Here is a 14,561-nt window from a genome sequence, read left to right on the forward strand (position 1 = left end):
TTATTATTATTATTACAAGGCAATGGGATAAAATGATTTGCCCAAAGTCACACAGCTAAGTATTATATCTGATTCTGGATTTGAACTCAGGTCCTTCTGACTCCAGGGCCAGTACTCTAATATCCACTATCTACAATCAGCTAGGTGGTAACCTAGATGCCTCTCAGAGGCTTTATTTTTTTTTAAAGATGAAGCAGAACTTAGGATGGTTGTAGACAGCAGAGGACACATCAGTCAATAGAAAGGGTTTGAAGATGTGGCTGAAGAGGCAACATTAATCTTTCTCCTGGGTTCTAATCTTGTATCACTTCTATTGGACATTTCAAAGTGGATGTCTCAAAGAGGGCTCAAACTCACCATGTCTAAAACACAACTTGTTATCTTCCCTACATTTTCTCTTCTTCCAAACTTCCCTATTACTACTGAGGGCATTACCCCATTCCTAGTCAACTCAGGTTCAACTCAGGTTCTTATTGTGATTCTCCCTCAGAATGTCTATTGAGACAAATCTTTTTTTGGGGGGGGTGGCCAATGCAGAAATTTGTTTTGTTTGGCTATAAATTTTTGTAATGGGGATTTTGTTTTGTTTTGTTTTTCTCAAGGGTATGGTGGTGATGAGAGGAATGTGAGGTCATTTTGACCTTCACACTATCTTTTCACTTTTGATTCCTTCTCTCTAGGCCACTTCCTTAATTCAGTCTCTTTTAATGTCTTGCTAAGACTATGGCACTAGCCTTCCTAAGGGTCTCCCCACCTCAAATCGCTCCTCAGTTACTTTGTACACAATACTGTCCTTTGGAATAGGGACCTGAATGCCCTCTCTCCTACCTTCCATCTCTTTTATTCTCTTGCTTCATTTTAAGATCAACTCAAACGACCTTCTGCAGGAGTCTTTTACTAATTTAATCTTTCCCTTTCCTTTAGCTGCTTTAGCTCTCATCTCTGAGATTATATTCCATTTAATCTGTATGTCTGGAATGCATCTAGTTATTTGTGTGTTATTTCCCTCATTAGAAAGTAAGCTCCTTTCAAGAAAGAAATTATCTCTTAGATCTGTGAATAGCAAAAGTGTTTATGACCAAGCCATATAAGGTAAAATGGACAATTTTGATTACACACAATGTTAAAAGATTTATACAAACAAAAACAATGCAACTAAAATTAGGAGAAAAGCAAATAAATGTGGAAAAAACTTATGTGGCAAGTTTCTCTGATAAATGTCTCACTTTTAAGATATATAGGGAACTGATTCAAACTTATAAGAGCAAAACTTATGAGTTGCTAAGCACTCAAGGGATTATGACTAGGTATTTTTCTGTGGGGGAAATCCATCCTTGCTTTTCAGTCCCTTTGTTTGTCTACTGACCCTATTATTTGCTCTCTCCAAGTGCACCAAATATGTGTGTTTCTACATAGATAGGCAGATAGATAGATAGATACATAGGTTGATGGATAAACAGTCAGACTTTAATCATGCTCTGAAAAATGCTCTGAATCACTAATATTTAGAAAAATGAAAGTTAAATCAATCCTGAGGCTTTTTTCTCACACTAAACAGATTGTTAAATTGACATAAGAGGAAAAGTTGAAATAGTGGATAGACTGTGAGAAAAGAGAAATATATTAATGCATGGTTGTGGGAATTTGTGAACTGGTTTAGCCATTCTGGAAAGGCATTTGGAACTATGCATAAGAGTTATTAAATTGTGATTTTTTTGTCCCAGTGATCAGATTCTAGATTTATAAACCCAAAGGAAACAAAGGGAAAGGACTCATATGTACAAAAATGTTACTATAACACCTTTATTGTGGCAGCAAAGAATTAGAAACTGAGGGAGCAGTTTTAGAGAAAGCTTTGAAGTCTCACATGAACTAATATGAGTAGAACTAAGATAACAATTCAAACAGTAACTTTGTCATGAAATCAAACAATTTTGAAAGACTTATTAGGTACTCTGCATGATTCCATGAGGATCCATGATGAAACATGCTATTTACCTCCTGACAAAGGGATGATAGATTCAGAATGCATATTAAGATATATCTTTTTGGAGGATATGACAAATACAGAAGTTTGTATTGTTTGGTTAGAAATTTTTGTAATGGAGGTTTTATTTTTCTTTCTTATGGGTATGGTAGTGATAAAAGAAGGAGAGAAGGCAGATTCTTGTTGACTATCAAAAATAAAATTTAATTAAAGATAAAGTCATAAGTTCTTTGGGATCAAGGACTGTTTTGCTTTTCTTTGTGTCTCCCAGAACTTAGCATAGTGTTTAGCATATAGTAAATGCATAATAAATGCTTATTAACTAACTGGTGAATTTAGGCAACAGGAAGGGAGAGGCTTAAGGGTATTAGTAAAGGAATTGACTTTGGCAACAAAGGGTCTCCTTTTCTTTAGATATAAGAATAAGTGAGAAGAAGATTCATAAAGCTATGGAGTTGGGGAGTTTTGAGAGTTAGCTCTCAAAAGGTATAGTAAGCAGACAAATAAGCCATAACTCCATTTAATTTTTGTCATATTCCCTCTTATTGATATAAAAGTAGGAAGAGATCTGCTTCCAGAAGTGAGGGGACACAATGTCTCTTGAGGAGGATAGAGTTTCCAAGATACATGTAGACAAGTATACTTTGCAAATATCCACTATTCCCACAGAGCACCAAAGAATTAGAACCAGAAGAAGATGCTTAAAATGGTGACAGAATTCTAATGGGGAGGGCCAGATATGAAGATATTTGTGTAGCAGAGAAAAGCTATGACCCCAGACCTAGGGCAACTCTGTCCAGATGTTAGATACCAGATTGTATAATAAACTGCTTAGGATTTCAGATACCAAGTGTATTGTATGGTCTATTCTTGTTCTGTTCTTGTTCTTCTGGGTGTATTTTGTCACTTGCTTTTCTGGGATGTAATTACTGAGTTGGTACCATTTGTTAATTCAGTCCAGTCCCTGGGAAAACTATTGACTTTAACTACCTGCCTGAGTACAGTGGTTAATAACAGTACATGGCTAATAAATATTTGATGTTGTTTGTCCTTCATAGATAATAGATATTGTTTATCCTTCATTCTTGAAGATGACCATGACATCAGGGAGGTCATACCATGACAAACACATGAATTAGATTTTAATGAAGTCACCAACTTCACTTTCTCCTACAGAGCCATCTGGGTCCAATGGCCATATATGAATCAGGATGACCAGAGATGGCCCTGGATGCTAGGCAATCAGGGTTAAATGACTTGTTCAAGGTCTAACAGCTAGTAAGCATCTGAGGTCAAATTTAGAGGTCCTCCTGACTTCAGGGTCAGCACTCTATCCACTATACTATCTAGCTACCCTTCCTTCAACATTGGAGGACAAACAACAACTGTATCCACAGTGCTTAGAATAGGACCTGGTACAAATCAAGAGTTTAATAAATGCTCTATTGATCTATCGATTGAACAATCTGCCATTCGATCTACTGACTACTTCATTTCATACTCTTGTCCTCATCCTGCTCAATCTTTCTACAATCTTTTCTTCTTTCTTCTAATGTTTCCTGAAGAACTGGTGTGTGATAGTTAACAAACTTCCCTTCACCCTCAAAATTTTCTTTTATATATATCTTTCAACAACCTTCCAGTATTCACAAAAGCCAGGAAATACTATCACTTTGGCTATTCTCACTCTGCAATGCTGATTATTTTTTTCTCTCATGCCCCTTGATCTTCTGTACCAGGAAGAGGTGCCATACTTCTTGTTGCCTGCTGTCATTTCCAGACCTTCCCTCTGTTGCCATAATTTAGCAACTTCTTTTCCTATAAGAGTTCAATCCATCAATCTATATCTGTGATTTCCTGGCTTCAAGATAACTTTTTTCTCTTTTCTTTCTTTCTTTCTTTCTTTCTTTCTTTCTTTCTTTCTTTCTTTCTTTCTTTCGGCAATTAGGGTCAACTAATTTGGCCAGGGTCCTACAGCTAACTTCCTTTTCCCTCCTTTCTGGAAGGGTTTAATAACTGGCTCACAATCTTTCTGTCTAACTGATCCCTTTCTATACATTAGAGGACTTCAATATAAATACTGGTGTCCTTCAAACACACTAGTATTCCAGTGTTTTAGTCTTCTGGGGGGGAGGAGAGAAAGAAAAGAAACAAAAATTTAATTAATCACCAGGCACCACTCTGAGAGCTTTGCAAATCTGATCTCACTGCATTTTCACAAATAACCCTGGGAGGAAAGTGTTATTATCATCTTTATTTTGAAGAAACTGAAGCAAACAGAAGCTAAGTGACTTTCCTAGGACCTCACAGCCGAAAATATCTAATGTTAAATCTGAACTCGTGGCTTCTGGTCTCCAGGTCCAATGCGCAATAATGTGCCATCACTGTATCACCCAGCAGCCTAGGACTTTTACCTGAGACTCCATCTCAGCCATTCACAGAGTTGGTCATGTTGTAGGTATATCATCACAAGAAACTTTATTACTTTCATGATTTTTGGAACACTGAATTGACCATTCTGATCATAATTTCCTGGTATTTTCATTTCTCTGTCTCATAACATAGAAACCTATTCTTTCTTACCAACAGAGGCTGCCTCCATCTCTCACTGTACTCCTGGTTAATGACCCTTGCTCTGACCTTAATTTCTTGTTTTTGTCAGTTTTCACCCTATAAGTTAACCAGAGTACAACACACTGTGCTGTCCTGTAGACCTTTTGATCTCAAATCATTCAAATTTTGCCACTCTTCATTTAGTTTTTATATTTGTCAAGGGCTTTTCAATTCAATTCAGTTCAAAAATATTTTGAGGCACAAGTCAAGACATGACTCAAACCCCAACATCATGGTGCCATTGATCCTCTTTGAAAAATGAAGGAGGAACAATACTAATTATCAGGTGTTTATTATGCCAGGCATTACCCTATGCACAGGCCACATAAAGACAGAAAAGGAGCAGTTCTTACTCTGGGACCCATAAACCTTTTAAGAGTCCATGAACTTGGATAAAATTGTGTCTTCTTTTTCACTAACCTTTCTTAGAGAAACTCTGTTTTAGAGAGTTTTAAAACAAAACATTTTGAAAAAACGACATTACACTCCTTTTAAATATGTGGAAATAAATACATACAGAAATGATACATATGGGAAAACACACACACACACACTATATTATATACTGTATAGGTGACCACTTCGATGAAAATAAGGTTGAATTTTGTTTGATTAATATCAATATAAAAATTAGTGAATAACCAAAAACCACATTGGAGTCTTGTATTCTCTGCATGTTTTAGTTGGTTGTGTGTCTGGTGCTCATGATATTTCATGTTGTGAATCACAGGATACTACAATCTCTGGGAAGAAAAGGCTTGCAACAGATGTTTACCTGTGCACAAGAAATGGGATGATTTATTTTCTAGGAAACAGATTTGACAAATCATGTTTTCAGACCTGAATGCTAAACTTGTATCTATACAGTGTTGGAAGATCTAAAGAAAGGTTGCCACAGTGCATTGGTAAAGAATATATAGACAGGGCTCTAACAGGATACAAAGATGTAGGTGGAAATGGTTTGCAATATGCACTTTTGAGCACAGTGCCTATATTCATGAAGTCATGGTTCCATTATTGAAATGTTAAAGTACTTAGTATAGACTGTCTTATCCCTGTAATTAACACCCCTCTCACCTTTATCTCTTATAATTTCTAGTTTTCTTCAGAATTTAGCTCAACACTAACTCCTACAGGAGATCTTTCTTGATTCCTTCCTCTTCTAATTTCTAGAGCTTCCCCACTGAAATTACCTTGAACTTATTTTAGGTACTTGAATATACACGATACTTCTCCCTACAGAATGCACAGAAAGCTCCTTGGGGGCAGACTGTAACTCCTGAGAGAATGTTTAGTACACATTGCCTGGCAGATAAGTGCTTGTTAATTGTTCATAGATAAATTATAGAGAGTTACTGGAGGCATATATGGAAATCAATAAACATTTATTAAGTGGCTACTATATGCCATCTTAAGAAACTTGCCCAGGATCACACAACTGGTAAACAAGGGTGGCATCTGAATATAGGTCTTCATAACTGGAAGTCTAGCAAAATATTCATTATGTTAGACTCCTTCTACAAATATGGAATCAAATATGTATGGAAATAGTATATATGGAAAACACATAAACTAAACTACATACATAATACAAATCCATATGATCATTTAAAAAATTCAGAAGCAAACAATATATTTGATCAACATTTGAAGGGTGAAGGTTAAAGTGAGAGCTTCCCTATTAGCTGTCATGGTCTAAGAAAAAAGGAACTTTGTGAGCCTACTGAACCAAACCATGTTGATCAAAGTATCTTCTAGGGCAAAGAGTGCTGGGAAATATTTCTTGTAAACATATTTTGGGGTTCACACTAGGGACTTAGCCCTTCCCTGGGTGTTTATCTAAAGACATCTGGAGAATGTAAGTACTGTACTCAGAATCTGAAGGTGTTTTGGTTGAAACTTGTGGATCATTGAGTTCAGTCCTGTAAACTCTTGGACCTGTGCCACTTTTGTGAAAGCACTATCTTACTTGGGAAAGGGGCTTTTGGAATTCTCCCCCCCTCCAGAGAGGATACTCTGCTGAAGGAACTTTCCTGAGATCCTTGGGTTATATAAGTATATCTCTTGTGTTAAAAGTATATTAGCATTAAAGTCTCATTTAAAGAGTGAGCATAGGGGTGGCTAGGTGGCAAAGTGAATAGAGCACTGTCCCTGGAGTCAGGAGAACTAGAGTTTAAATCCAGCTTCAGATACTCAATAATTACCTAACTGTGTGACCTTGTATAAATCACTTAATCCCATTGACTTTCCAAAAAAAAAAAAAGAGTGAGCATGTCATTGTGGAGACAGATCCGAACAGATCAGACAAAAAATCTGTACAATCCATAAGCTTTCTGTTACATTTAAAATTATTAAACCTACTAGGTCAAATATTCTGATAATCTAATTTTTTTTGGGGGGGAAGGTAACATGCCAATATTAAGTTCCTACTTTGTGCTAGTCACTATTCTTTATAAATATCATCTCGTTGTATGTTCACAACCATTCTGGGAAGTGGGTACCATTATCATCCTTATTTTAAAGAAACTGATGCAGATAAAGTTATAACAATACAACAAGAAGTACAACCTTAATATGATACTTTGGGGTGGAGGATTGATTTTTTTAAAAATTCAAAATTGAAGGAAATGCTAAATTTCAGTGAAAGATCAGTGAAAATAAAGACAAAATTTTATCCAAACTCATAGATCTCGTTATGGATCCTAGGTTAAAAAGGTCTGTTTTAGAGAAAATTTTACCAGAGTAAAACATTTTGCAAAAATGATAAGTTGCCAACATTCCAATGTGAGTATAAGATGAGTTCAAAGAGAGGGAATAGCTCTGACTAGACATAAAAAGTTAGAATTATAATTCTAAAGGAAGCAGAAAAATTTCTGATGTCCTTTTTTTTTTTAACGAGTGAAAACAGTTTGAACTATTAAAATGCAGCATATTCAGGGAATACTTTTTATTCTGCTGAGCCTTTTTCAGGGCTGCTTTCCACCTTTACTGTCCATTCGTTCACTCAACTTTCACCTGTATTTCCAAGAAACTGTAGCAAACACAGTGGCCATACTCCAGTAATCTGTTTCAGCAGATGTACCAAACAAAATTGAGGGTCTCATGCCCATTGGTGAGTTAAAGGGACATCTACTTCAAGTAAGTAGCAACTTGTCCTAGTGAAATGGGCAAATGAGAATAATTTGTTCTAGTGATGTCCTTACTTTTGTTGCCCTTTAAAGAAAACTTCTTAGGGTCCATGACTGGCACATGTGACCTGAAGGTTGATACTATGAACTCTTTAGGAACAGGAAAAGGGAAGGGATCAAAAGTCTCTAAGACTTTATGAACCAGGGCCATTCTCAGATTTGAGTCTAGATCAGAGCAGACTCAGAAAGCAAGTCACTTTTACTCTAGGCTCTAAGAGGATTCTAAGAAGATGAATGGAATAAACACAATTACATAGTGTTGTTTACCTCAGGTCCTAAATTCCCACAAAGATGGTCCCATTCTCAGAGACTTCCAAAGTGACCTTAGATTCCAAGGCAATTCTAAAGAAGCCAATGGGCAAGAAAAATAGAAATGTTTAGATTTAGAAAGGAAGGCTATTGAACTCTCACAATTTTAGGAGGTAATTTTACAATTTTAAACCAAGAAGCTTTTTTTAATACAATTTTTTAATCTAACCCAAGTTTTTCTAGCTTTACTATTATTTTGTTTGTCTACATTATTATTTGTCTTTTCTGGATGCAGGACTTGTATAGTCACTAAAATAAACTCACAAAACCCTGTCGACTATTAATTTATTCCATAACTTATCTTATTCACCATCATTTAATTAAAAAAATAAATATTTTTATAGTTATCAGCTAACTCTTAATCTGTACTATTCCAGGAAGGGTAATGAAATATGTGGTGTGGGTGAAGCAAACTTTTCTTTTGCAGGAAGCTAAATGGGATCAGGTTATGAAATAAGATCTGTTATAGGAAAAGCATTCATTGTCTCATCAGTGTTTCCAAAGACGGAGAAAAACATTTTAACCCCATATTCAACTCCCACTAGAGAGGGTGTTGCTTTCAAAACTTGTTAGCTATGATTATTATGACCATCAATCTTTATTTACCTGTGGTCCCAGAAGTATAGATGTATAAGGCAGGAGTAGTAAAGTCGACATCTGACCTCCAAGATTCGGGGATAGGTTCATCAGAAGTTTCATCCAGTTTGTCAAGCAGGGAGTCAACACCATCTGTGGTAGAAGTTCTACTCATATAATAGATAGAGACATCATCTTTCTTCACACTTGGCAATACCTCTTCAATGGCTGCTTGTAGATCTTTATTAAGTAAGAGAAAGAAGTAAATTAGTTGATGAAGGTCTTATGAGCATAAAAAGTTATTAGGTAGTTTTGCTCCAGATTTAAATTTTGCTAAATGTAAAAATTAATAATATAATGTATGCAATTTTGACCTTGGGATAAGTAATGTCCTATATTTCCACTTTATCTAAAGAGTCCATTATTTGTGGATTAGTGACTTTGAATGTTAGTGTTGAAAAACACAACAGATGGCCAGGCTGGTTGAAATTTGCATTTTTTCACAGAGAGTAACAAGTAGACCTAGGGATGAGTGCCAAGGGGAAAAAAGTGGTTGGCACATTTTTTTATAACCAATGGGAATTTGAAATGTTCTGAAAAAATGATCTAGTTATTCCTAGGTATTCCACTGCAACAAAGGTGTATTCTGCCCAAATGAAAATAAAATCCTAAAGAAGGAGAAGAGGGGGGAAAAATTCATTATTTGAGATGGCAGAAAAAAAGGAAAAGTTTCTTATCAATAGCTACAACCATACAAATCCATAAAGCAATACTAACATTTATGAAGATGATTTTTTAACCGAACATGTGATAATTCTTTCATTTCTGGAACTTAAGCTCAGCATTATGTCACCTTGTTTGGTGAGTGCTTCTCATGGCCCACTATAAACTGGCTATCTTCTCCTTCTGTCCTGATGTCCAAAGGTAACTACCTCCACCTTATCCCTTTTAAACTCTGAAGCCAATCAAATTAATATTGCAATCTCCTTTATTTTCTTTTCTATCATAGGCAGTATGGTGTAATGAGTAGAGTTAGGCTTTGAAGGCTCAAATCCCTCTTTAGAAACTATCTTTGTGACCCAGGGCAAGTCACTTAACTTCAGACTCAAAGACCTCTAAAGTTTCTTCTAGCTTTAAATCTAATATTATATTTTAATTGTATTTATTGAATTATTCTATCATCTGTCATATCTATAACATTATCAAAGCAATGAATCCATTTACCAACCTGTCTGGCATTTAGTACAGATTATCTCTTCCCTGTTTGGAAAAAACTCCTTCCTTACTTCTGCCTCTAAAAATTCTTAGCTTCCTTTAAATTTCAACTCAAATACCAAATCTCATATGAGGCTTCTCTGGATGCCCTAGACTATTAATTCTTTCCTCACTGAAACCAACCACTGGGAATTTGAAAATGTTCTGAAAAACAATCGAGATATAGGCATGGCAGATGAATGTCTTCCAAATGGAAAGAAAATCCTAAGGAAGATAAAAGGAGAAAAATTTGTTATTTGAGGTGGCAGAAAAAAGTAAAGGTTGCTTTCAGATGACACTACAAGTCCAATAACCCTCAGAAATAGATGCTAACATTTATGAATGGTGTTTTTTTTAGGAAAGAGAAAAGATGGGGGAAGAACAAGACCTATGATAATAATCTACACTCTGGAACTCCTGCCCTGAGGTCAGTTCTACGATATAGTAGTATCATATACACAATGTTCCTCACCACCACCACCACCAATTACTTATTGTCACCAACAAATAGGTAAACCCCCAAACTCTGAGGATAAAAGTTACTTTAGATACTATGTTCCCTGCTTCTAGGCAGGGAGTTTCCCAACTCCACCCAAGACATCTTCTAGGAGGAGCAACACTTGAAATGCAAAAGCAACCTGGAAACTGCGGCTGTAAGGGGTTCCCTTAGTTTCTTATCAGTCACAGCTACTGAAGACCCAGAAAAGAAAGTTCTTACTGTCGAAGTCTTTGGCACCTTTAAATAGTTGAAAGGATGTGGTTTTATCAATGAAAGTGCTAGTAAACAAGATGCTTTACCATCTGTTATAAAACTGCACTCTAAAGACAATGGGGGGCGCTTTCTATCTGATTTACAGCTGTTATCTCCTATTAAAATATGAGCAATTTCAGAGTGGGAATTATGTTCCTTTTTATTTGTAGCTCAATGTTAATCATATTACTTTGCATCCAGTAAATGATTAATAAATGTTTTTTCTTGCCTGACCAGATACCACTCCCCCATAAGGGTTGTCTCCCCATATTAGTTTATAAATTTCCAAAGCAAAGACTTCTCAGGTTTGTATTTGGATTCCTGTACTCAATACATACTATAGTATATGCTTAATAAATATTTTTTAATTCATACTTTCATTTATTGGGATAGGGAATTCTTGGTGAGAAAATTTCTTTGATTAGTGTGAATTAAAACTATAGTGTAAGAAAAAAGTGTTATTGATATTGGGGCACTGAAGGGTTCAATGATTTGTCTACAGTTGCACAGACTTAAAATTAGCTTTGCCTGACTCTGAAGCTAATTTTCTATACATTATGCCACTTTAACTCCCTATTTAGTTTTCTGTAGTCTGACCAAAAACAGTTGATTAATTTAGGAAGTCAATCTGCAAGCTACCACTGTATGTTTGATGTGTGGACTTTTGGCTCTGTTTTTGCAATATAAAGGTTACTTCTATGCTTAGTTATCTTGTGTTGCATTAATGCAAATGAACAAATCTATTCTCAGAGGGAAGATGATTCAATAGCCCAGAGAGATTAGTGCTATTCTTTCTGATTTTTTTCTTTATGTTTTGTTTCTCCAATTTTTCATGCATGGTGAATAAAATTTAATTGGGAAATGTCACCTGTAAAACTAATTTTTATTGTAGTTGAGAAAAACAGGCAATTTATTTCACAAAAAATGAATGTATTGCTTAGAATAAGCTATTTTGTAGAATTGCTTTGGTGCAAAATATAGGTGTGTGTGAAAAAGAAAACAAATGAGAGAAAATGACAAAGCAACAACATGTAATATTTTAATGTAATTTTCATCTCAACTTAGTGGAAGGAGGATGATTCTTAGTTTATATAGGACTGCCATGCTATAAACTCTCTAGGAAAGTTTTGTTGTTGTTATTTTCAGTCATGCCCAACTCTCTGTGACCCCAATTGGGGTTTTCTTGGCAAAAATACTGGAGTGGTTTGCATTTCCTTCTCCAGTTCATTTTATAGATGAGGAAACTGAGCCAAGCAGAGGTAAATGATTTGCCTAGGGTCATACAGTTAGTAAATATGTGTCTGAGGTCAGATTTCAACTCAGGTCTTTCTGATTCTAGGTCTGGCACTCTTATCTACTGTGTCAATCTGTCAAGTAAGTTAGGATCAGAGAAATAAGGAGATGAGGGTAAAATATTATATGTGAGAGGAATAATAAAAGGTAATGCAAATGGTGTAAGTAATAGACTAGGGACATTCCATGAAATCTCTGTAGCTTAGAATTCCACACTTAATAAAAATATGTGATACAAACAAAGCTATACTATAACCATGACATCAGGATAAAGAGACTGAGCTCAGTATATGAAATAAGACTGGGCAATAATAGATAATTAGACCAGGTTATAATAGTGAAGAATTAAAATTATTTATACTTTTCTAATAACTCACATAAAATTATGTTTTAGGAGGGCTCAAATGACTGCTTCCTAATACAGTTTTAGAAGCTAAGTATAAAGGTAACACAATGGATTTGATCTTCTATTAGTAAATAGGAACAAATGTAGAAAGTATCTCTAGATTAGTAAATATTATCAATCACAGAAGAGTAAAGTTCATCATTCTAGCAAGATGGAAAAATGAAGAAATTCAACCAGAGAAAAGAGAGTAATGACAAATGTCGTGAGAAGAAATGGTTAGGAATCAAAAAAATCACAGACAGGAAGAATTTGCATGAACTGATGCTGATCGAGATGAGCAGAACCAGAAGAACATTGTATGCCCTAACAGCTACATGGGGGATGATGGTCAACCTTAATGGACTTGCTCATTTCATCAGTACAACAATCAGGGACAATTTTAGGGTATCTGCCATGGAGAATGCCATCTGTATCCAAAGAAAGAATTGTAGAGCTTAAACAAAGACCAAAAACTATTACCTTTAATTTAAATTTTTTTAAAAGGTATCTTATATAATTTTGCTATTTCATATATATATATATATATATTTTTTTTTCCTTAAGGATATGATGTTTCTCTCAATACATTTAATTTTGATCAATGTATAGCATGGAAGCAATGTAAAGTCTATCAGACTGCCTTCTATGGGGGGGTGGGGGGGAAGGAAGCAAGATTGGGGGAAAATTGTAAAATTCAAAAAAAAATTAAAAAATCTCAAAAAAATAAGACCTTAAAAAACCAGACTCTAAAAATTTAGGGATTATTTGGAAAAACAATAACCAACCCCTTACTGAGAGCTCAGTATAAATCAGTTGTTTATTCTTTGTTCTCAAAGAAGTCCATGATATCAGAGAGGTGATGCCTTAATAGGTCACCAACCTTACTTTTCCCCCAGAGTCCTTTGGGTCCAGTGGCCAGATATGAAACAAAATGACTGGAGATGACCCTGGATGCCAGGTCAGGATTAAATGACTTGTCCAGGGTTGCACAGCTAATAAGTATCAAATGTCTGAGGTTGAATTTGAATTCAGGTCCCACTGACTCCAAGGTTGGTGCTCTATCCACTGTACCATTTAGCTGTTCTGTATAAATCAGTAGATATAATCAGTATATATAAATATAAATTACTTAAGTCTCAATCTGAGGAGATTAAGTGGTACAGTGGTTAGAGTACTAGACTTAGAGTAGGGAGGATCTGAGTTGAAATCTGGCCTCAGGCATTAATTTACTAGCTGTGGGCAAATCATTTAACCCTATTTGCCTCAGTTTCCTCACCTGTAAAATGAGCTGGAGAAGAAAATGACAAGCCATTCCCATCTTTGATAAGAAAATCCTAAACTGGGTCATGATGAGTTGTACATGACTGAAACAACTGAATAACTAGTCCCAAGCACAGTAGACTTTGGATGTTCCCATAAAAATGAATAAACACTCTCCATATCTAAGTAGTAAAATTAAAGAGATAGGTAAAATAGCATTTTTCAAGATAATAATAACATTTAACAATATACAGCATCATGAGGACAACTTAGCCATGTTCTAAAATTTCAAGGGATAGAGGAGATAGAAATAGTTAATGAATTTGCTCTCATCTCAGTTTTTATTAAAGAACATGAATAGAGTTTTATTTCTAAACTCAAGATAGTGAGATGCAATGGGAAGAGCACTTAACTTGAGGATCCAGTGGACTTGGGTAGGAGTTCCAATACTCCCTATCATTTGCTAGTTGTTTGACTCTGAACTACACCAACTGCCTAGAAATTAGAGAAAAAGAAAAAGCCTTAACCTAAACATGTATAAAACCATAATCTATTTTTTCAAACTGCATATGATGTTGGTTGCTGAATATCAGCAAGCACATGGGGCTAGAGAAAACTCAGAAGGGCAAAAGATTGTCTTTTGTCCAAAGGATTATGTTCTCTTAAATGTTCAGTGATATTGCACTACTAATTTGCCCGATGTCAAAGGGGAATGAATGTGCTATTGTATAAGGATAGAATAAAAATGAGGACTCCACTGTTTTTAAGAAAGGCTATGATTGAAGCTTATGCAAAAATTTTAAATGTCACAAAGAAAAAATACACAGGCAATACAATGATCTGTAGACATCAGGAACTTAATGTTTTCTGAGTGAATGAACCAGAAAGGGTTACCACATACTAGAACATCAGACTGAAGATGTACTCCTTGAAACTTGAAAAGTA

At 35.4% G+C, this 14,561-nt stretch overlaps 1 protein-coding gene across 1 annotated transcript in view; it reads right to left on the reverse strand.

Moving 5' to 3' along the window:
* Positions 1-14,561, reverse strand: part of SLC27A2 (solute carrier family 27 member 2) — an 81,524-nt gene that overhangs the window by 44,772 nt on the left and 22,191 nt on the right. Inside the window, exon 2 of the mRNA XM_074234701.1 lies at positions 8,704-8,913. Coding sequence (XP_074090802.1) covers positions 8,704-8,913 — 210 coding nt within the window. The remainder of the gene's footprint in view (positions 1-8,703; positions 8,914-14,561) is intronic.

Source organism: Macrotis lagotis, chromosome 4 (assembly GCF_037893015.1).
Source record: "Macrotis lagotis isolate mMagLag1 chromosome 4, bilby.v1.9.chrom.fasta, whole genome shotgun sequence".
In the NCBI taxonomy this organism is placed as follows: Eukaryota; Metazoa; Chordata; class Mammalia; order Peramelemorphia; family Peramelidae; genus Macrotis; species Macrotis lagotis.